The 24,745-nt window shown below is 45.1% G+C and overlaps 1 protein-coding gene across 2 annotated transcripts; it reads right to left on the minus strand.

Moving 5' to 3' along the window:
* Positions 1-2,731: 2,731 nt before the first annotated feature.
* Positions 2,732-23,191, minus strand: DUSP23 (dual specificity phosphatase 23). 2 transcript variants are annotated; one of them, XM_037059820.1, is made up of 2 exons: positions 22,732-23,191; positions 2,732-3,062 (listed from the first exon to the last, which is right to left on the minus strand). In XM_037059820.1, exons 1-2 carry the CDS (start codon positions 22,996-22,998, stop codon positions 2,955-2,957), a joined length of 375 nt encoding a protein of 124 aa, XP_036915715.1. In that variant the 5' UTR covers positions 22,999-23,191; the 3' UTR covers positions 2,732-2,954. The 2 variants fall into 2 exon arrangements, with proteins under 2 accessions (XP_036915715.1, XP_036915714.1); XM_037059819.1 differs by lacking the exon at positions 2,732-3,062 and adding an exon at positions 21,254-21,689 and having other exon boundaries at positions 22,732-23,177.
* Positions 23,192-24,745: the final 1,554 nt, after the last annotated feature.

Consider the following 24,745-nt stretch of genomic DNA (forward strand, 5'->3'; position numbering starts at 1 on the left):
AGAGAGGAAGTTGGAAGCTGGCCCAAGCCCTACTGGAGTGCCTGGTGAGGTGGGGGACTGGCACAGGGCATTGGGGAGAAACAGTTTCAGGTGTCCTGGCTAATGGTCAGGAAGGAGTACTTTGATTGCATGACTGGGTGGTCTTCCTCAAGAGCAGTCTGGCCTAGCTTCTGGAGAACTCTCCACAAATTCCTTAATAGAGGGAGCTGCAATTTTGAATAAGCAAATCTAGGTCTGAGATCTATGAGAGCAATTGTTTTTGCCCTTGATAAGTGGAAAATAAGAATGTTGCCCCTGGAGAGAAGGAAGTGGGGTAAATTTGAAACTCTGTAGATGGATTTGAAGGCCTAGAAATAAACTGCACCAAATAATTTTGGCATTGGTAGCTATTTCCTTAAATATGGCTGGAAGCAAACAAGGGTTGCAGTTGTAATAAATATATGCCCACCCAAGGTGATTGCCTTGAAAACCAACTTTGATGCTTAATTATCATGCCCTAGACAGAAAGAAGAAAACAGTTTGGAATATAAAAATCAGTAGATTACCAGAAATGCCATTTATCTATTTACCCTCTTTTTCTTTAAAGAATCTTCTACATTTAAATTTTAAGCTTTTTTTTTTCAGTGATTCTGATTGGAAGAATTAGAGAATGAGTAATAGAAGAAGGGACTGCCTAGGGAAACTTCCCTGTCATGTGCTTAGACTAGACTGGCCCAAGGTCACAGGATTAGTGAATGGCAGTGTTGGGACCAGGCCACTGTTCAGTCCTCTCCACCATGTTTCCTTTTAATGACCCAACAATCACTGAACACACACTCACCTAGTGCACAACACTAGACGTGTGTCCGTGAGTATGCACACACACACACATTGGAGTTCTCATTTCTTCTTTCCTCTACTAAGCAGACCAGAGTTCTCTGAGTTTAATGAGAGGAAATTAAAGGCCTGGTCTGAAATCTTGTCCTGTATATGCTTCTATTCATGCCCTAGTGTGCAGTACTCTGTGAGCATCTCTGGGTAACTGTGTGTGTGTGTGTTTCAGAAGCTGCTAAGTGTCCCTCTATGGGCCCTGTTGTATGACATGTGACAAAAAGTTCCTCCTCCCTGCAACACCCAAGAGAAAAAAAGCACTGGTTCTGTCAGGCTCTGGTTTTCCAAAGGCTGGCCAGTGCCTTTCATAGGGACTCATCAACCAAGAAAGTCTGAAAGAGTTAATACCAAGTTCTTCTCTAGGATCTGAAATAACCCAGCACTGTAGCAGCAGTAACCAACATACCAAGCAGACTTGCAGGCAGCCAAGGAACCAGCCAGTTGCTGCTGGTCAGGAAAGACAAGACACGAGGTCCTGGGGGATGAGCAAGGGTAACCATGAATGTTGAGGATGAAATTCAGAAATGCACTCTGAACAGGCACAAATGAGGCAGAATGGCTGGCATTAGGGTAACCACATGCCCTTACTTGAACAAGTCTTGTAGATGAGAATTAGGGATTCTCATCTACAGAGGATGCCAGCATGGAAGAATAATACCATGGAGGACCATGTACCCTTTCCTTATTGTGCTCCTTATTCTCCCTGAATCTTATTGTTTTGATCCCCACCCCACTGGGTTCAATGAACAGATACTCCAAGCATAGTTCATGCTCAGGCATTCAGTGCCTGCTATAGGTCCAACATTGTGAGTGGTAAGGTCTGACCCTGGCTGGCATGTGGGGCTCAGAGACTGCTGTAGGATGAGGTGTATAATCCAGGGAGCGTGTCTCAGGCTGGCTTGTCTCTCTCTCCAGAGAGAGATCACTGTTCTCAGCCTCACAGCTATAGTTACCAGCATCCTGCTCTGATGTCACCAGAAAGAAGAGGTAGCTCCACCATCGGGGGATGAGCCCCCCATCAAGGTGGGAGCTAGAAGGAGCACAGGATGGGAGGGGAGCTCCTGTGGGCCTCACAGAGAAGCTTCACTACATCCCTCACAGTGAGGCCAGGGGCCCAGGGTGCAGGGTGAGCAGAGGACAGAACACAGGAGCTAGGGAAGCTCCCAGGGTGGGAGGTCAGCTGGAATACCTAGAGATCCTGGCTCCTCCTCCTTCAGTAATCCTTCCTCACAATCCCACTGGGCTCCACTATCCAATACCCAGACCTCTGAGGAATATGTCCATCCTGTCCCTACTTATCCCACACCCTTATCTCCATATGGGGGGCTCTGTTTCTGGACCCTGCCACTCTCAAATGCTGCCTTGTACCAGTGGAGCCCACACTCTCCCTCTCTGGATGTTGGAGTGCGGAGCACAGGGTGAAGATCTCTGTTCTTCAAGGTGCAGTCCTCCTTATATCAGGAGAAGTGGATGACCTCTGGGAGTGCAGCTTTGTCTGGCATCTCAGGTCAGGAGGCTCCCCTCACTGGGCTTGGGAGAGGGGATGGCACTCAGCACAGGAGGCAAGAACAGCTCTGGGTAGAGGTGATCCCAGGGCTCAGGAGGGGAGTCTGGACAATGATTCCCAAGGAGGCCAAGGGAGACACTGTCATTGTCCCCTAGGACATGGCCTCTCATTCTGCATCCTGGCTCTGAGACAACTCCCACACAGCTCAAGCCTCTGGAATCCCAGGGCCACAATGCCTTAAGGTCATCTAGTCCCTAGAGGGTAAGGGTCTGACTCAGATCTCAAGGTGGGTGAGTGGCAGAAGTGGTTCATGATTCTTCCCCTCCTCCGCCCCCTGCAGTTACGTCCTGCCTCTTTTCCCTGGCTCCAGATGTGTCCTATGTGTGGGCAGTGTCAGGGCATGTGGATATGGCAGGGACCTGTGCACTGGCCCTGCATCAGAGGAAGCCCGGGGGAAAAGTGCCACCTGGAGAACTGCTGACCTCTAGAGACCAGATCTCAGAGAAGCACCTTAGTCTCCTCTAATCCTCCTCCCACCCCAAGTTGGTGACTCACCTTGAACTTGATCCACAGTCATTCATGAGGTTTGTCTGTCCACATGTAGGATGTATGCCACCTCCCTAGTGCAGCCATGGAGGCCACTGCTCCTCAATGTCACTGTCCCCATGGTCAGAGGCTGGTTGTCCTTAGAGAAATGGAGAAAGTTTCTATTATTGTAGAACTTCATCCAGGACAGGGCTAAGTCTCTGGCATCATGAGGGTGTCCTCCTTCAAACATGGCGGTTGGGAAACACGGAACAGTTGGTTTGTAAGACACAGGAATAGGGTCACCCTGGAGCTGCAGGTTCTATGAGCCCATTTTCTTTCTCTTTCTCCCAGCCTAGGGCCCCTGACCCAGGATGGAGGCCCCCAGATGGCACTCCATGGCTCTCACTGTCCCTCAGTCCTTTATTCTAGGTTAGATCAGGGAGGGACCTTGATTTCTTCCATTCTCTCTCCCACCTTTTCCTCTTCTCTCTTTCTTCTTTCCATCTTCTTCTCTTTAGTCCTCTCCTTTCCTCTTCTCCCTGAGGCTTTTCTCTGGCCTTCATCCTTTGCATACTCCTTGTCTCCTTTTATATTGTACTTACCTATAACATTTAACCAAGCTTGGATCAAGTTGGATTTTTTCCATTCATTGGTCTGCCTTCTTGTGACCCAATGCTCACTCCCTCAGATTGGATTCTTAGGCCCTGGCTACTACAGTTCAACTCCTTGTACAGCCTCCAGAGATGTGTTGGAGGGGTGTTTGTTGGAAGTGCCACAGCCTGGGCTCACTCCCTTTTGCTTCCCTTGTCAGGCTTCCCCAGGCCTAGCCTCCACTTCCACCCGCTTCAGGGAGTTTCATTTTTGCTGCAGTCATAAGAAGGGATCTGTAATTTCTGTCCTCATTCCTAAAATGCAATTTTTGGCCCTGAAGTGGATGAGAGAATCACTCCTGGGGACCATGCATCATCTGCAAGGCAGCTCCAGGCTGGCCATAGACAAGCCAGACAATTACCAGTCCCAGATGGCCTCAGGAGCCAGGATGAATGAGCATAATGATGATTAATCAGTAGGGAACTTTATATTGGCTCACAGGAAAGCCCCAGCATATCCTGCCTATGCCTGGATCTCCTTGTATCTTTAGGATCCACTCCCTTCCCCCTGAAGTAGTGTTTCAGTGATGTTCACAAGGTAACTTAATGATGAGCCTTGCTTCCATGACTGCTCTTTCTAGCAGCACGAAGTGTTGGTTTGTATTCTTTCTCCCTGGCATCACAGAAAATGTCCTTAAAGGTCAAAATGGTTATAGGTCGAAGTCTTCTCTTACTTGACAGAAAACTCTACGGATGTCAATGGGACAGAGCTGAGGAAGAAAGTAGGTTGATCCAGACAACATGCCTGTTTCTCCGATCATAAAAAGGAGAGAAGGAAGTCCATTGCCTTGATGAGTGGAGAACACAGGAGCTCCAGAACCACTGAGAGGAGAAGACAGAGGTCAGTACTACTGGTAAGGCAATAGAATGAAAGATCAGAGCCACTCTACTGGGACTTGAGTTACCCTAGAATTATTCTCAGCCTGAGACCAGTGGAGTCCTGGGTTTCTCCTCTTCTTAGGGATTAGATTAAGACTCCTGTTGGAGGGCCTAGTCTTATGGTGCTCTAAAGGTATTTCTGGGAGACTCAGTGGTCATGTTTTGTCCCCATCCATTAAGTTTTGGTCTAGAAACAGACTTGGAGATAGGAGAGGCAAAGACAAAACTCAGCAGTTTTCCCAACACAGGGAACTGCAAGAGAACAAAGTGATAGAATTAGATAAATTAACAAAGAAATTTTTGACAAGGAGGCTTGTCACCTTAGGACTGGGTGTTAACATCCACTCAATCAACCAACTTGCCAGCACACTAGGTATTAATCATTTGACCACTTAACCACCCAGCCCCACAGCCACCCAACCACCCAGACACCCAGCTATCCAGCCACTTAGTCACCCAACCACCTAACCACCCAGCCACCTAACTGTTCTGATACCCAACTACCCAATATTCCAGCCACCTAGCTACTCATTCACCCAGTCACCTAACCACCTTGTCACCTAATTATACCCAGACACACAGCCACTTAGCCACTCAGCCACTCAACTTTTATGGTGGACCCACTGCCTGGAATCCTCTGCTGTATCTCAGTTAAAATGCCACCTCCACACATGTATCTTCACGAGATCCCCAATCAAAAGAATTCTCTTTAGTCATTATCATCATACCCTCATTGTATTATCAGAGCACTTATTACTATTTGAAATTATATTACTTATTAAATTTTCTACTTAGTATCACCTGTATCCTCAGTCTAGAATATAAAGTCAGTGACTTGCTCATGGCCAGATATCACCTATGTCTATGTCTGTGCTGAGAACATAGTCTGTGTTCAATAGGCATCTATTGAATAAATATGTAAATGTTTTTCCTTGTACCCAGTCATGTGGGGCAGGGAGCAAGAAGTAGAAGACATAGGACTAGACTCTTGCACTAATGTGACCAAGGGTTCTATCTATGCCTACAGAGGAATTCAGATAGCCAAAGGCAGGGACTGATTCTTGTGATTCACTGTGCAAAGAATTCTGGGGAATACAGTATGGAATTGACCAGATGAAGGAGGTAAGGTTTCCTTGGAATAGTGATCATTAAAGGATGTGGAACATGGACAAGCATCTTGGATTGATGAGAGAGCTACAAACAAGCCAGTGTATCACACACTGTGCTTGCATCTTGTATACAATGAACTAATACTTTTATGTGAACATTATTTGAGGAGAACAGGTGGCCTGGGAAGAGAAACCAAGCCACAGAATGATGACAGATTAGGTTAGATGGATATAAATAGCCCAAGGACCCTAAATTGATAGGCACAGTAGATATGAAGCAGTGGAGAGTATTCTGGAATTTGGGGCAAGAAGTGAAACAATGGCATAGGGTTGAGCTTAGCCAGTCCAGCCAATCCTTATGCATATACTTGAGTCCTTCATTGTTGACATGTCCTAGGTACTCTGATGAACGCCATGGAACACAAGAATGGCCATAGTAGTGATGGGTGAACACACTCTCAGAGTAGAGGTTTGGCATGTTTATTCACATGGTGTCACCCTTGTTGTCCACACTGTGGAGGACAAAGAAAAAGGCTTTTCAGCTTTATAGTCTACTCAGCTCAGAGTTGTCTGAGCCACAGGTCCTCAGTGCATGCAGAATTATGAATCTTTTTCTTACCATCCTTCCACTCCTCCACCTCCTTGTAGCTCCCATATAAATACATCTTTTTCTATGAGTTTAGTGTAGTGGAGAGCATGCAAGACTTAGAATCAGATGACCTGGACTGCACTCATGTTTCCATCTCTTCCTATGTGACCTTGGACAAATTGTTTGAATTCTAAGAGCTTTCAGTTCCTGGTTCTGGTTGTGCAATGGAAATGATAGTAGTCATTTTTTTCCTTACAGTGTAGCTGTGTTGTATATCAACCCATTGCTTGGAAGTATTTACTACACTGCCTGAAAGGAGAAAGAAGGCCTGTCCTCAAAATGACTAAGACCTTTCCTTATAATAGTATAGTAATGCCTCCCTTCTTTTCCCCTTTCCACTGGAAAAAATCTTGCAGCTACAAAGAGGTCAACAAACAGTGTTGTGGGTACTGAAGCCTATAAGAAGAGAGAAGGCATCCATAATGCACAGAGACACTTCAAATGAGCCTGTGTCCCCAGATCCTGGTGACTTGCTGGCCAGGGCACTGCAAGACCTTGGAGCTGTGACTGCAGAAACACTGTCTATAATCAAGACTGCAGCCAACTGAGTATACAGGGTAGGTGATAAACCTGGGGGTTGCAGTTACCTATAGGCTGAAGATGAGGTGACAGTGGGAGGAGGTAGCCAAGGGCTATTGTTAAACTAAGTTACATAAGAGTCTCAGATAATGGAGGCTGCAGCCCCAAATACAGGACAAGCTTCAGCTCCTGGCCCACTGACAAAGTGCATCAGGATCAAGCAGACCCGGACAATGAACAGGGCCTAGAAACAATTTCTTTTTTTTTCTTCTTTTTTTAAATTTAATTTTATTTATTTTTAGAGAGGGGAAGGCAGAAAGAGAGGGAGAGAAACATCAATGTGTGGTTGCCTCTCACATGGCCCCCACTGGGTTTCCGGCCTGCAGCCCAGGCATGTGCCCTGACTGGGAATCAAACCTGCAACCCCCTGGTTCACAGGCCCGCACTCAACCCACCGAGCTATACCAGCCAGGCTAGAAACAATTTCTTATTGTAGGATTTATAGATATTTATCTGAGAAAGATAAGATTGAGTAGGGACACATAGTAGTTTTCAAATACCTGATAGGCTAAGCTTAAAGGAAAGGAGTGGCTTATTCTGAGTTACTTGATAGTGCAGAAGTGGGACCAATTCATGGAAATTAGAAAAAGAAGGAAGGCAGGTTTCAGCTTGACATAAAGAACAATCTCACATTGAGCTGTACCATATTGGAACAGGCTGTTTTACCAAGCTGTGGCTGCCATGTTGCTGGAGGGCAGGTGGTTATATGGAAGTGCTGTGTGTGCATATGGGGGCAGTGGGTTCCAGTACCAGGATTGAACTTAGCTAATGCATCACTCAGAAAAAAAATTGAGGTTTATCTCCTAGACTTTAAACTCATCTTTAGTGTATAGCCATGTACCAGCACGTTCAGTGTCAGGGCCCCTAGCCTCTTGAATCCCCGATAGCCAGTAATTGTAAGAGGCACCATTTATTGTGTGGCCATGCCCTGCCAGGCATTTTAAATGAATTTATTTTCTAGCTTTACCTAATTAGAATCCAGCTACATCCAGACTAGAGGTAGTGAAATAGAAAGCATAGGGTTTGACATTGAATGGGCTTGTGTTTGCATCTCTGGTTTGCTCTTGTTAGCAGGGTAATTTTACACAAGTTTCTTCACCTTTTTAAACCTCAATGTCCTCATTGAGAATATTCAGGCACTTCTGCACTTTGGTTTGCCTTTGGAAAACTATCATTTGGAGAATATTTTTGCACTTATGCACTTATGGTAACTCTGTTCCTACAAATCTAGTTAGAGGGTCTGCATGTTAGGCTGTTTTCTGGGGTCCTGACCATGAAATGTGACCTAGTCATGCCTGGGTTCTCCATTCATGGTTCACTAGTCAGCCAGTTCTCTTCCTTTGCTCTTCCATCCAGACTCTGGGCTCCAAGCTGTGAAGCTCTTGGACTTTATCTAGTCAAATCTAGGGTGTTTTCCTGTAACAAAGTAGTGGTTTGCCTTTGGAAAACTATCATTTGGAGAATATTCAGGCACTAGACAATCCTATCCCTGACCTTGGTGTGAGCATAAACTTCCCTTGTACAAATGGCCATTCATAGAGCACACAGGGTGACACACCAATATTGGGGACGGAAAATCACTCAGTTGAACAGGTATTTTCCTCATGTTTGGGAAGAACTCAGGTCGAACACTGGAGGAAGCGAAGTGGTTCTTTTATTTATGCGGGCAGACCCAGAGGAGGCAGTCTCCAAATTCTGGGCCCCAATCAGTGGGAAGCAATTGCTTATCTAGGGTGAGGAGTGGTCTGTCACTTAGACCATTATTTCTGGTGGGAAAGCAAGAAGCAGCTTACAGAAGTGAAATGTTATCTGTAGCACACAGAGACACAATGTTGTCTCTAGTGCACAAATGTTATCTCTAGCAATCGTTATCTCTGGCTCACAGGGACAAGCAAGAAACAAAGGAAAAAAACAAGTCACATTTCCTGGGTGCTGTGCTATGTTTTAAAATAACTGCCAATTTCCTCTAACACTCAGGGGTCAAATTTCCACAAACTCTGTCTAGAAAGAGATTTAGGAATGATTTTGTTTTTCTCATTCAATGGAAACAAACAAACAATTTGGACCAAGTTTAAAACAAAAAAATCAACTCAGAAAATGTAAAGCAAAGTGACGTGTATGCCAAGACTTGTTCTTTTTAAGTGTAGCAGAATGATAGTGGCTGAGACCAGCTGAGTCTTGGGGAGCCCAGGATCCCTCTACCCAGGACCAGTCCCTTCAGTCACTGGCTTGGGTGACTGGTCCCAGCCCAGGGGAAGTAAATCAAGGAGAGAGATATGGGTGAGGGAGAATGGATTTTATCCTTCAAATCAGCCCCAAGGACCAGTCAGATCAAAAACGGCACTGCCACCATCCCTGTGCCACCAAACACAGACATACACACACACATACACAGAAGATTTAGGTAGAAGAGAAATAGCCAATTTGAAAAGGGCTTTGGACACTCAGAACATATGCCTCTTGACCCGTTAAGAAGCTCAGTCATTACTGACTGGTTCTAAGAAAATGCTGGGGCTTCATAAAAATATATCTCCTTGTTAACCACACCTGCTGAGCAAAATGAATAGAACTCCTTTTCCCCATTTCCCTGATCTCTTTCCCCTCTCTACCAGTAGCCTCCTTTCCTCCTATAACTTTGTTTTCCTTTCTTTCCTTTTTGAGACAGCTGTGATGTGTATTTTAACCTGATTTCACAGGCTAAACATGTTGTTTGGCTTCAAAATGTCATTTAATGTCTCCCTAATTTAATTCCAATACACAAAAGGATTGCCCTTTCAAGGACTCAGGAAACTAGACAAGAAATATCTGGGAGCCCCCCAGACCCCCATCACCATCTCTTTCAAGCTTGCCATGTCTCAAGCTCCAGTCATAAACCCACATGAGCTAGGAAAGGTGAAATAGGAACTTTCTTCCTTGGGGATGACTTAGAGTCTTTGATAACAGAAGGGGATGCTGATGCTCAGTTGTAGTTGCCTGCCCAGGAGGAGGGGCTAGCCGCTGAATCAATAGGATGAATGTAATGGCTAATAGCTTGCCCAGGAAGGGGCTCACAGCTGAGTCAACAAGATCAGGGAGAACAAGTAACTAAGTAACTGGAAAGTAAGAACAAAGAATTTCGTATTAACTCCTATCAGCAGTTCCGCCTTCTTGCTTCTATAAGCTGCTTCCTGCTTTCAGGCAGGAAGTAATGGTCCGAGTGACAGACCACCCCCTCAGCCTATATAAGCAATTGTTCTCCACTGATTGGGGCCCAGAATTTGAAGACTGCCTCCTCTGAGTTCGCATGCATAAATAAAGTTCCACTCCGTACACCCGAAAGTGGCTGAGTCGTTTTCTGTAACACAGTGACTTTTGGAAGAGCAGCACAGTCATCCAGAGCAGCATGACGCCTGGCCTGAAATGGATGGAGCAGGGAGCAGGTCAAACTGAAGGCAGAGGTGAAGTTGGGGGAGAGCATCCAGGCCCCAGGCCCAGGGATGGTGGGTGATCTTTCTGAAGTGGGTGGTGTTACTGCTTGAGAGTCTAAACAGAGGAAGTGGGGAAGAAACTTAAAGAATTCAAATTGGTATTTACTCTTTGGTTGAAGGCATATTATTTAAATGAATTTTCACGACCATGAAGTGTGAGGTGTGGGGGCGACTTTGCCCGAAAAGTTGTCCCCCGCAACCCCATCGTGTACCACGGATAAAAGTAAACACTACCAAGACATTATCTGCTTGGGGAGGAAAGGTGGCTGATCCCTCAAACGAAAAGGGCCAAGAGTCCCCTGCTCAAGGGGATTTTATTGGGTTCGTTTGCACAAGAATACAGGTAAGGATCAAACAATAGATAGCATTCAAAGAACTGTGAGGGCTTATTCTCAGTCAGGGTCAGATAGCTAATGAGCCATAAAACTTTGAGGAAGGAACTTCTTGCTTGGACCCTTATCATTTAAATGAGAGCATTCTAAACAAAGCAGGTTTCACAGGATTTTTACATATTCTTTCTTATGCCTGATTTACCCCAATACCTGCCCTTCCCAGCACAGGGCTGCACCACCTTTCCCATCACAGGTTTTTAGGCTTAAGTGGATTAGAGCCAGTTAGCACTTCTCCCAGAAGGAAATGGGGACTTGGGCTATGTCACAATAGCAGGGTGTGTGTGGGGGGGGGGACGAGGGTCCATTGCTCCCTCTTTGTTGCAGCCCCCCTGACCCGAGTCCTTTCTTGATGGCCTCCCAAGTGATCATGTCTGGCCTAGGTTGCCCCTCTCTGAGGGGTCGTACCCGCCATGGACATCGACCATACTTTTGGGGCAGGGAGATGAAGCAGGGGCAGCATCTGCTGCCAGAGACAAGCTTTGTCTCCTGCGGCTGGCATTCCAGAGGTCACTTGCTTAGCCATGGGGGGCAGTTATAATTCCTGAACCAGGGCAGTTCCCAACAATGAGGCAGTCAAGTTACTCACTAGTAAGTACTTTTGGACACTCTACAGCTTTGAGAAGCCTATGCTAGAAACCCAGGATGTTACCGAACAAAGGGTCCGAGGGGGGGCAATACTTGGCCCACCGACTCAGAATTATTTAGCTTGAAAGTTAGCACAATTCTGGAAACACTAAGATCATTTATCCCTCGGCCCTAAGTGACCTCTAGTTCTTCACGTTGTTCTCCCCTCCAAGGAGGAGTGTGTCTGTTCACTGTGATGGGGTAGAGAAGTGGAATCCTGAAAATGGTCCACAGGACCATCAGTTCCTGAGAGAATCAGGGATTGATAAATTTGAAGTAAAATGAGATTGGAGGTTCTGAATCTAAGGCTTTGAAACTGTCAGGTTATTATTTGGAGAACTGTTCATTAAAAAAAACATTAAGAGAGTGAGTAGGCAAGCCCAGGGTGACAAGGTATTTTCAATACATATGGTTGACAAAGAACTCCTATCCAAAATATAAGAATTTCTACAAGTAAGTAAGAAAAAGACAGATAATCCACTAAAAAGATAGCAAAATAATTGGTTAGCTATTTCACAAAAGCAGATATCAAAGTGCCAAATAAATACAAGAAAAGGAACTTGACTTCATTAGTCACTGTGGAAATGCAAATTTAAAGTACAATAAGATACAACTATACCCACCATAAAAAATGGCCAAAATCAGTGTGAGGATGTGGAGCAATGAGAACTCTTGTACTCTCTAGTGGGAGTATGAATTGGTGTAGCCTCTTTGGAAAACTGAATGGCAGGAGCTACTACAAGTAAACATGTGGATATCTGATGACCTACTATTTTCACGCCCAGATCAACGCTGAACAGAAATGCATATGAATTGGCACTAAAAGACACCCCCAAATGGTCACAGCAGCATTTCCCCCTCTCATCCATTCCTCAACCCACTCCAGTTTGGCTTTAGCCTCCTTCACTCATGTCTCCAGCATATCTACCCAAGGGACAGGTTTGGCTCTCATTCTGTTTGATCGATGCTTACATTGTTATGGTTGATTACTCCTGGCTTCCTTAAATACTCCTCATTGGGACACCTCTCCTGATTTTCCTTCCTGCTCTCTGCAGGCTCAGCTGCCCTCCTCTAGTGGCTTTGAAGAAGTTCTTCAGACCCTGATCCCAGGCTCTTTTCTCTTCACTCACTCTATACTGGGGTGTCCAACTTGTGGCTGTGGGCCACATGCAGCCCAGGATGGCTGTGAATGCAGCCCAACACAAAATCATAAATTTGCTTAAAACATTATGAGATTTTTTTATAATTACATGTCACAATGTATTTAACATGTGACCCAAGACAACTCTTTTTCTTCCAGTGTGGCCCAGAGACACCAAAAGGTTGGACGCCTCTGCAACAGTCTCTTGATAAATGTTCTCATCTGTGCCCACAGTTTAAATGATCACATCTAATGCAAAAATCCCCAATTTACCCTTCCAGCACAGACCATACCAGGTGTTTCAGATTTAACATTGCTCACCTGAGAGAGCTCATGGGGGGGCAGGGGGGCGGGTCTTAGAGGGTCCTTAAACTTAACGTATAAAGACCAAACCCAGCATTTGCCTGCCTCCCAACCTGGTTCTCTTCTGGTCTTTCCTGTGTTAGTCAGCAGTGCCCCTCACCACACTGGTGCGCTAGTCAGAAATCTTGCTTTCATGTTTCTGATTTGCCCCAAAGTGCAAACTATCCAATAAAAATGTTCCCATTATTAACACCGATTTTGATAACAGGTGTCATATATGTGTGTGCACAAGTGCATATGCACTTTATATTCCATTGTTCATGACTACTCTCTTCCACCTGACTTGGTTAGGAAACATATATCCTATCTTAACATATCCATCTGTCATTAATTCCCACACAGAACTTCAAGCTTCCTGATGATGTGGCCATGCTTGTCTTGTTCTTTGCAGTATTACCAGTACCTGGCACAGAGTATGTGTTCAAAAATACTTGTGGGAGGAGATCAAGAGAAAGCTGAGGTCCCCCCTCATACTGGGATGGCTGCTGAATTGTGCTCTCATCTGCCTTCTTTCAGGCCCTCTGACCCTCCCATTTTTTAAATTTATGAATTTACGGATTTTAGGGTGAGCCTAGAAGTGCTTGGTTGACTCAGTTAGCCTAGGATTCAAATAATTCAGTACCTTTATTCCTTCTTTGGTGGCACTGGAAGATTGTCTTTGGACAATACATTGGAGGGCTTGCCATTTAATCTATGGCATTTCTTTGAATCACAACTCTACCCCCCAACTCTGTTTCCTTACTTTTGATTTTATACACGTTCATTATATTCTTCCTTGCATGTGTTACCCTATGTAGCATATTCAAATTATTTCAGTTGTGGTTCAGATAGGACAGCCTTGACTAGAGGCCAGTGGTCACCAAAGCAGTCTTAGAAATTAGGAAATGGCTTTATAGAAGAGGCTGAAAATGAATGGAGGTATATTCTTACCAAGAGATTGAGGAAGAAAAGCATAAATTATTAAAGGAATAAATTGGATTTTTTTGGTTCTCTGCTTACCACTGTATAATATAACCTATTTCATGCATTTATATTGAATGCATAAAATAGGTAAGATTTATTTTTCTTCAGTTTGCTTATCTTCTCTTCCAGTTCCCTGGGTAGACATGGAAGCCAGATGAAAATGGAAAGACCATAAAACTTGTGTGTTTAGAGTAGGTGGGGTAAAAGATTTAACACACGGACTGGGGAGATGGATGTCCAGCAAATAAAAACTACAGAAGCAATGAGATATTTGGGAAAGAGTATGGCATTTAGAATCAAATAGACCTGAATGAGAATCCTTGCTCAGCTGCATTCATTGTGTGGGTTGGGTTTCATTCTTGTTCCTCTTCTCAAAGTACTCCTTCGTGTATTCATTTCCTCCACTCTTCCTACCACCAATTTCGCTCTTTACTGGATTATTTTCATCTGCATATAGACATACACAAATGTCATCCAAAACAAACTTCTCTCTCTGCCTTACCCATCCCTTTTCAGCTTGCACCCCATGTTTCTCCTTTTATTGCCAAGCTTCCCAAAAGAGCCACCCACATTTACCAATTCCTCTTCTGCAATCCCTACCCACTCTCTAATCTTGGCTGGTCTGGCTTCAGCTCCCACCACATCAATAAACTGCTTTTGTCAAAGTCACAATGACTCCTGTATGTCAAGCTCCAATGGTGTGATGACTCTGCACCATTCATCAGATAAGAGTTTCTGCTGCCCTTTCACTGCCTTAATCTAACTACGTGTTTTCTATTACCCATTAGATGACATTTTTACTCCATCCTCATCCATGCACTCTACTTTGTATATCTTTCCTTCCCCATTTTGCTTCCCATTTGTCTTGCCCATCTCTCTTTCCAAACCTCTCTATGTGGACTTGGCACCTGACATATAACATTACTAATTTTAATAGCATCTGACATTTGTATATTCCTTAGTCTATCCAACCACATATCCCACATCTCACTGAAAGTTCAACTTTGAATTTTACCAGACACACTCCTCTTGTTTCTCTCTCTCTTTTTTAATTCTCTTTTGAGGATATGCCCATTGATTTTAGAAAGAGGGGAAGGGAGAGAGAGAGAGAGAGAGAGAGAAACATTCATATGAGAGAAACATTAATTGGTTGCCTCTTGTATGTGCCCCAACTGGGGACTGAACCCACAACCTAGGTATGTGCCCTGACCCAAAATCTAACTTGTGACCTTTCAGTTTACAGGATGACACTCCAACCAACTGAGCCACACCAGCTGTGGCATATATGTCTTTAATCACTCTAGCATTATTTAAGTATTTATGTATTGCATCTTTTCTAATTGTATGTACTCATCTTCACATGCACAGTTAGTGGTGTGTCTTGTCTCCCTAACCAGATTTATTTTTTCTTCCCATTTCTGCATCTATGGGCAGATACCCAAGTAGGTTACAGCATGTCATGTGTCAATTGCCAAATATTTATCAAGCACCCATGTGCTAGACATTGTGTTGGGTACCATATGCATCGGCCCAGTACTTAACCTCTAGCAGAAAACAGAGACATTAAACAACTAAATGAATTATTATAGGTAAACAAGGGACCAGGAAGTAGAATGACAGATGCTATGGGAATATGTGCATATGTGCGTGTGAGGTGGTTGAAGACCTTTCCCCCAGGAAATGATGTTAATCTGACACCTATGGGGGTTAGGAGTTGGGAGGTAGGCAAAGAATTGGGGAATAAATCATCCTGGCAAAGGGGACAGCATGTGCCGAGACTGTTGGGCGGGGACAGCATAAGCATTTGGTAGTGTGCAGGATAGGTTGTCCAAACCCGACTCATCCTAAAAGTCTTTGGGACTGTCTCTTGACCAACTCCTGAGTTCTTGGAATATTCTACCCGATGAGAGTGTCTTTGTATCTGAGACCTTGGGCCAGACCATTAGTTTGTGCTAGCAGTGTGATTGTGGTGAATGCCTATTTTTGTATGCATAGGTTGCTTAAAGCCCTGCTGTATTGGTGTGACCTCCATGGAGACTGAATAGCTAAGGTCAGTCAAGCAGGTGCTGCATGCCTATGTGACTGCCCCCCCAAAACCCTGAACACCAAGGCCCAAGTGAACTCCGCTGGTTAGTAATATTCCTTAAGTATTGTCACACACTGCTGCTAAAAGAATGAAACACTGTCCACACAATTCCACTGGGAGCACAGGACTGAAAGCCCATGCCTGGTTCCTCCTGGACTCTCTCTGCCCTATACGCCTTTCTCTTTTGCTGATTTGAGTGTGTATCCTTTTACTGAAATAAACTGTAATTGAGAGTATAACAGCTTTTCTGTGAGTTTGTTTAGCATCGTATCATCAAACCTGAGGATGATCCTGGGGGCTCCGACATAAGGAACGGAGAGAACAAGGGCTATGGGGGAAGGGAGATTAAAATGTGGGGAAGAAGATGGAGGAAGGGATTGGATTCTTCAGGGCCTTATAGGTCATGGTCAAGAATGGCATAGCTCTACATAGTTCTGTGGGCTTGACGCAAGTGTGGTTACTTTATTAATTTTATTCCATGGCTCTAGGCTACACCCATCCCCAACTAGATCTTATAACAGGTACCCACAGAAAACATGCAAATCAGTGAATTTTGTAGTGTGGGGTTGGGGAAGCCCAGTGTCATATAAAACATACAGAAGGAAATTAGCAGTGTCACCTGGGATGATATTTTACAACGATTACTTCTCCCATGGCCCATCTCGGTTTTGGAGCAGAGTCACTACTCAATATATGTTGGTAAAGAAGCAGTGCTGTGTTTATCATATAATCCCAGAACTGTTTGCCATACTGAAGCCCACATATTGAAAACTCAGAGGTCGCCTCACCAATTTGTTTCATCATTATATATGCCCATGGTAACAGAATAAATGAAAGATCAAGTAGAGCGAGAGAGTGGTTGAAGTGATTTTTTTTTGGCACAAAAGACTGAGTTATCAAGGTTGAAAATAAGTCATCAATTTCAGATATGGATATGCACTAAAGTGTTTCTCAAATTTCTGCTTGCTTGAGTGAATATGTTGCCTTCTCAAGAGTATGCCTTCAATCCATAATAGCCAGAGAAAAACTTTAAAGTGATGGAATGAGTGCTTATGTAAGTCATTTTAAAATCACACAGGGGACTGTTTTTTGATGGTTCAAGAGGCTGGAGGCAGAAGACTGTTAGGGTTGATGACTGTGCTGTAGCCCAATACAGCAAGTTAGAGCATCCCTGCCAAAGCCTGGGGCAACCATGCAATCATAGACCTCCACTGATAGCTTGTGAGTCCAGTGCTGCATTTCTGGGGAACACAAGATGCTGTTACATATTTTCCAATTACAACAAAGTCTTTTCTCTCTGCTCCTAAAAGGGAAGGCAGTTTATAGTTAGATAAAACCAAGTTTGAATCCTGTTCTAGCTATGTGACTCTGTGTGTATTGCTTAAACTCTCTGGGGCTCAGTTCACTCATCTGGTCATTATAATAAGATCTTATTCGTAGAGTCCGTTTGAAGACTAAGGGAGATAATATTTATAAAGTACTTGGCATAGTGCCTGGCATACATTAAGGGCTCATATAACAACAATAAAACCAGAAGAATATTAGGATTTTTAATAAATCATGAGGCATAAAAAGACATTTGGAGGGTTCAATGCCAGTCATACATGCCTCAAGACTGTCATGACAGGTGAAGATACCCAAATGCTCTGAGTTAGATAACAGTGGCTATGACAGAAGTGGCCTGATGAATCAGCTTTGCTACTTTGGACTAAATGCTTGGGCTGCATCTGGCTTCAGTCAGGTGCAGGTTGTTCTCTGGCCTCCTGAGAGGATGAAGAGAGAGGACATTGAAAGCTGTGCTGATGAGATGACTCTTGAAGCTAAGCTTTGGTCATGAAGACACACTTTCCTGTGTAACTGTAACCAGGGGCAGGTCTTGGCAAGCAAGATGACTGATTGAAGGAGCACGAGTATGGAGTTATCACTTGGGTTTGATGCCTGCTCCTTTACACAAGTGTGAAGCATTGGGCAAATTAGTCAGCTCCCTAAATCTCAGTTCCCTCATCTATAAAAAAGGAAAAAATACCTGATTTTCAGAATGGTTGTAAGGATAAAATGATATAATGCAATGTATGTACACACCTGCTATATGATAAATGCTTCATAAGTATGACAATTATAATCATATATAAGAAAGCAAAGTGCAGTCATGACAAAGTGCGGAAGGCATTAGTGGTAACTGATACTGGTTTGTGACAAAACAATCTTGTGAAACTAAGTTAGTTCCCTTTTTTACAAAGAGTGGCAAGATACAGATAGCAGCAGATTTGATTTGGGCTTCACAAATGAGTGCAGTCCATTCTGGGAAATAGTTTATGGTTGGCATCAAGTCCCTGCCCCAAGTGACATGCTCATCATTGCTCTCAGAAGACCTGATCTAGGGGATAGACCTCCTTAGCTAAGGGCAGGATGATGAGCCACCCTATGAGATGGCATCCCTACATGTCATAAATGGCTGGAGGATGATGTTGAGGCACAGCTCCAAGGCATGGGCAGCCACAGTGAGTGTGTAGGATGCAGGTCTGTTTCTGGAGGAAGCTGTGTGCTGGCACACATGGCCTGGGAGGCAGTTATGGGGCCTAGAACCCAGAGCAGAAGAACCCCAGTTGGAGTGAAAAGAGCTACAGGTGAAGTGCAGGTGGGAAAGTCAGACCAGTGAGGAATGGTTTCAAGGAATAATATGGCAGGTGCTCCTCCTGTCCTGACTCTAGTGGCTTCTGCATCAGAACAATTTTCTGGGAAATGAAACCCAGAGTTGATGGTGCAGAACCTAAATGATATGGAGGCACGTATTCATATAGACAAGCCTTCCTTCAGTAAGGAACTTGGGTCACGTGCCAGAGTATAAGGATGAATAAAACTTAAAAAACATAGGGGCAGGAGTCAGTGTTATTGTAGTTATACCCACCAACAACTTATTGAGAAAAAAGCACTCCTAAGTGTAGTTAGTTGTGTCTATCATCATCTTGGGAAGCCAGCCTGAGAAAAGGGGGTAAACTGGAGATGAGTGCCGGATATTGCTCAAAAGAGTAAGGGTATTTGAGTGTGTTTAATTTGGCCCTTTCCCCCCTATCGAGATGTGTACATCCATAGGAGAAATTCACAAGTATGTTCCCACCTCTACTCCCATAGAAAACAAAACCTATGGTTGCATTTGGTGCTTGTCGATCCGATGTAGTGGTTCTCTGACGTAAGAGGGCTGATTTTGTCCTCCCAGGGGACACTTAGCAATGTAAAGAGACATATTTATTGCCATTTTTGAGGCAATGCATTGCACTGGCATCTGGTGGGTAGAGGTCAGGAATGTTGGTACACTCTATAGTACACACCCTTCTCCCCTGTTCCTGCAACAAAGAAATAGCCAGCCTCAAACGCTAGCAGTGCTGATCTTGAGAAGCCCTGGTCTGATGCAATGTGAAGGTTCTTTGTCTATGCAGGAGCTTGTTCCTCACACCTATCATCTCAGTGTTGGGTAGAATGGGGAAGGGTAATGGCTGGTCTGTAATCTCTCATTGGTGGCCATAGACAGAAGAGGGGGGTGAGCAGAAGGCAAAAAAATTGGGGGTGGGAATAATGCCAAAGGGAGCCTTAGACAAACCTCCCAAGGTAGATGCAAAGATAAGGACAGAGTTTTTCATTCTAAGTCAACTCATTTAAAAACTGATTTCCTTAGGCACATAATTATATGTTTATTTCCCTGAGGGACTCTTGAGGCTGAGGAGACCTACTTAAATTATAGGGATGGAGGCTATACACAGGGCTTTACTGTGGTTAGAAAAATTTTGTCTCCTTTGAAGGAGCTTCAGGAGGAAGGGAAGGGAAGATTCCTTGCCTGCAGTGCAGAAGATATGGGGAGGATGGAGTGAGGTAGGAAGAAAGGACACAAAGTGTGAGGACCCATCCATTGTAGGCCCTCAGCAGGTCAGGATCACAGCAGACATGAACTCAGGAGTGCAGTTTTAAGGCTCCCGCCAGTCTCTATATCCTGGTAAATGGAGGGAAGGAATCCAGTAAGTGGGCCATTCACACTCTTCTTGCCTTCACACATACAAACACACACACACCCTACCTTTGGAAGATATTCTCATTTGCATTAAGAAATAGGATGAACCATGCTATTACAGGAGGGGTGGTTGAGAGTGGGCAGGATGGAGGAAATTTTGATGAGGCATACGCTCATTTCAGTGCATCCTCTCTATGTGCTATTTCTCACTCCTCTGCTGCAGCCTGAATGCCTGGAATTTTGAGTTCTTGTCTTTGGAAGATATCCTCACTTGGGTAAGGCTGGGTGGGGACCAAGAGATTACGCAGATTTGACACAGAGGAAACAGGTGTGTGCGTTTCTTACAGCCTTTCTCTTGTTCCTTAGATTTGCAAGACTGGCTGATATACCTTTTGTGTAAGAGAGGCTTGGATGGGGGTTGACTTACATGGGTGGCAGTGGAAGGGAGAAAGATGTATGAGGAGCTGGTGGCTTTGATCTAGGCTACCAAGTATGAGGACTAGAGAGGGAACCTGTCTCCTTCATCTATGTCTCCACTGCATCTGGAAAGCATGTCTGTCATTGTCCCCATGAGGGGACATTGTCCCCATGAGGTTGGACTCTCTGCCCACCTCATCCAGGAGGCTGTGAATCATCTCATTCAGCTCTGGGTACCCTTTGCATATACCAAAGCCTAGTAAACACAGGTATTCAGCACCTATTTAATGACGAATTTCATCTTATCCAGCATAGCCAACCACAACAGAAAAGAGGACAGGAATTCAGGTTGAAGTTATAGCAAAAAGAGTCTATTTGGCTGGCCTGTCCCATTTATCCTGTCTCTCAAAGCCAAAAGTGTGGTGGTGGTCTTGGTAGAATGGGATCCAATGAGAAAGTGAAGGTAACATCTGAGAAACATGGCCATGACTTGTAGCCCATTTAATCATGAAACATCCTCTCTGCATAACTGCCCAGACTAGCTCAGTTCCAGCATTCCTTGGCCTGAGGTTGTTGGGCAACATAATGGGCTGAAGGCCATGGGTGAGCTGAGCACCTTGAGGCTGGTGAGAGGCATGCAGCCTTTGGAATATGAGTACAACATCCAGGCCTTCTCTGTCCTAAGAGAATGACACATGTAGGACATGTTGGCTTAGACAGAAGGGCTGTGTCCATGTGGACCCTTGTGGCCTATGAGCATCAGATATCCTGGGCTTCCAGAGATTTGTTTCCTTTTAACTGACCAGATCTCTACAAGACACATCAAATATCATCAGAGAACAGATACACAGAGTTTCAGCATCTTTAAGAGACTGAAGATGTGCATTGCAGTCCCCGTCCATCATTCCATTTTCTAGATATGTAACTTTGAAAATCTTTGAGCTTTAGACACCTCATCCAAAGTGACTTTCTAATATCACAGGGTTACTGTGAGGCTCAAGTAAATTGATGTGTGGGAGTATTTCATAAATTGTGAAGTGCCATGCAACATGAGGTGGTTCTTATAAATTATTTATTCAAGGAAGCAGCAGAGGAACCCTCACAACAATGCAGCTCCAGCCATCCCTTCAATCAGAACCTGGCAGCAGGGAAGGGCAACTTCAGTTTCTTGAGCCAGTTGGGAGCTGGAGGGCTTTAGTCTACTTCCAGTATCTCTGGCTCCATCTGATAATCTGGTCAGGGCAGTAGGGGCCTGGCAGAAGAGTGATGAGGTTCCTTATTTAGTTCGCTGGTAGAACTGGAAGACTGCTTTCTCCTGCTCATGCGTCTCGATTGAGCCAGGTCGAAGTCGCCGGATTTCAGTGATGGCATCTCCTGCGGCCAGGCCCTGCTCCTTCACCAGGTAACAGGCAAGCAAGGTGCCAGTACGGCCAAAGCCCAGGGCACAGTGCACTCCCACAGCCTGTGAAAGGAGAGCTTTATAGGGTGGAGTCTGACCTGCCCCTCCACCCGCCCCCCAGCTCAGGCCTAGGACTCTGCAAACGTCTCACTGTCAAGAAATGACATTAAATGGCTTGGAGGCCACCAATCACCAGAAAGGGCAGGTTCAAGTGCTGGGCTCCTGGCCTGCTTCCCCACAACCATCTGTCTCTGTGCTGTTCAGTGTAGAAGGCACTAGCCACATGTGGCTACTGAGGATCTAACATACTACTAGTCCAATTGGAGATGTGATGCAAAATGCAACCAGGTTGTGAAGATTTAGTACAAAAAAAACATGTCCCTAGGAATTTCTTTTATATCGATTACATGTTGTAGTGATATTTTTTTACTTACTTGATTAAATTATCAAATTTCTCCTGCTCCCAGCCCTGGCTGGCGTAGCTCGAGCTAGCCAGCCAGGGCTGGGAGCAGGAGAAAGCGTGGGCCTGTGAACCAATGGATCACGGTTCGATTCCCAGTCAGGGCACATGCCTGGGTTGCAGGCCAGTTCCCGGCAGGGGACACACAAGAGGCAACCATACACTGATACTTCTCTCCCACTCTCTTTCCCTTCCTCTCTAAAGATAATAAATAAAAAATCTTAAAAAATTTTTTCTCCTGCTCCCTTCTTACCTTGTAAAATGTGGCTGCCAGAAACTTTAAATTACATTTGGCCCCATTATATTTGGATGGAGCACATCTGTGAAGTCTGTTCATTAGTTTCAGATTCCGACTTCCACCTCTCTCAAGTCTGTTCACCATTTCTCCTCCTCAACTCTCAACTTCAACTGGTTCTTCCTTTCTTCTCCACTAGCCCAGTTTACAATTTCCTTCTCTTCCTCCCTCTTGTGGCCCTGCCCCCTCCACTTGGCTTTACTTCCCAGTTTCACAAGTAGTGTCCAGACCCCGCAGTCTCTAGTCTCTCTCCCAGCCCTATACTCCGGGCCCTGACTCTTTCACCTCCGCCAGTGTCCCTGCGGATCCCTCCCAGGCGCCTCGTCCCAGCGCTAACCCCACCTACTGACCTCTCCCCGGGCGTTTGCCTCGTCCACGATTTTCACGAAGCGCTCTATCTGTTCGGGGGCTGGCGGGCAGAAGTCCGGGATGCGCAGTCGGTGGAGGGTAAGGCCGGGGCAGCTGTCTGTGTGCAGGGGCCCGCGCTCTGTCAACGACACCAGATGCCGCACGCCCCGATCCAGCAGGAACTGATAGTGGGCAGGGGATGAAGGCAGCGCCAGCCCTGCCAGCCGGCCTGGGAGCACCCACGAGAAGTTGGGGGGCTGCACACCCATAGCTGAGTGAGGGCCCAGGATAGCGGCTCACCGGGAGAGGTAGCCCGTTCTGTTTCGCCCACTAGTCTGTTCGCCAGCCGGCGGCCGGGTAACTCACACGTACCTAGGCCTGGCCCCTTCGGGCACCGCGCAGTCGCAGGAACACCGCCACCGCCACCCCGGACGACTTCTCCGCCGCTGGGACTACCCCGATTGTGATGGGCGGGGCTAGATTGTCGGGTTCGGAAAGACTAGGATGGGCACCGACGGGGCCGGCCCCAGCTGGACCGTCGTTGATTATTGGGTAGTCAAATAATGGGCGGGATTACAGAAGTGGTAAGCGCGGAGACTGGAGAGATGCAAACAGCTGAGAAGCAAAATCAAGAACGAATTAAGAATTTTCTTTGGATCAAGCCACCGGTGCGGACTCTGCTGCTCTCTGGCGGTCAGTGGGAGTTGTTGCATCTCTAGCCAACTACCCCTGCATCTCCTAAGCGCCAGGCCTCCTCTCAGGCCCAAAAGGTTAAGGGATGGCAAATTGATTATACTTTCGCTTTGGAGGATCAATCTACTCTGCAATGACTGTGAGCAGCCACTATCAGTGAATTTATGAACGAGTCCGGCAAGAAGGAATTACTATTTTACTGGGAACTATTCTCCTTTTCCCATTGTTGGAATTATTAAAAATACTGGGCTGCCATCAGTGCTCTAAACTAAACAAATTAACAAATTCAGAATTTACTATATGCCAGATGCTATTCTAAGCACTTGACATATGTTAAGTCATTTAATTGGCACAATAATCTTAAGAGGTAGGTAATCTAATTAACTTTATTTTACAGATGAAACAATTGAGGCTTCAGAGAGACAGGAACTTGACCAAAGATGACTGATGGCCTTCATATTTGAAACCAAGCATCCCGGCTCCACAATCTTTAACAACGCAGTATTGTTTCCTAAAATTAAACAGAATGTTAATGCCTTTTCACATAACCATACTCATTCCCCTACATATATCTAGGTTAATTTCTCTCCATATTTCATGATTTGCAGGGTCTCTGAGTCACCCTTTCCTGGGGAAGGCTAGAGTTTATCAGTGTCGTTAATAGAAGGTGGACCTAGATCTGAACACAGTGTCTCAGCTGTGATCTGACTGGGCCATATTTTTATTTGATCAATGTGCTTCTAGTGATGCAGACTAATTATACTTATGAAAACAATTAAACCTTATTGAATTTGCTTGTGTACCAGGCCCTGTGCCAAGTGTCTTCTGGAAAAACCACATGTGGAAAATGTTTTTGTATCCCTTTTGTATATGAGTAACTTGAGGCTTAGAGAAGGTGATTAATTTGGCCAGTGACACACAGCTAGTAAGTTAACTGGGTTGGTTGAGCCAAGGTCTCTCTCTTTCCATATTTAGCCATGAAAATGTACTTCCCTTCCTCTGTTCCCACCTACCCTGTCTCACACATTTGACCATTTATTTATTCTTTTCCCAAGGAAATGTTTTCATTGCTTTTAGACACGGAGAAATGAAGACAGGAAAGGAAAAAGAAACATTGATGGGAGAGAGAGGTGGTTGCCTCTTGTAAGTGTCTGGACTGGGGATCAAACTCACAACCTTTCAGCAATAGGATGGCACTCCAACCAACTACTGGCCAGGGCTCACACATTTGACCTTTTAAAGCTCTGGTTCCAGCAAAAGGAATTTTTCTTCCCTACAGGTTAAAAGTGTGCTCTGACCCTGTGGAAAATGTGCTTCCATTTA

The sequence above is a fragment of the Sturnira hondurensis genome, unplaced genomic scaffold, assembly GCF_014824575.4.
Source record: "Sturnira hondurensis isolate 20B ecotype Veracruz unplaced genomic scaffold, ASM1482457v3 Scaffold0011299, whole genome shotgun sequence".
NCBI lineage: Eukaryota > Metazoa > Chordata > Mammalia > Chiroptera > Phyllostomidae > Sturnira > Sturnira hondurensis.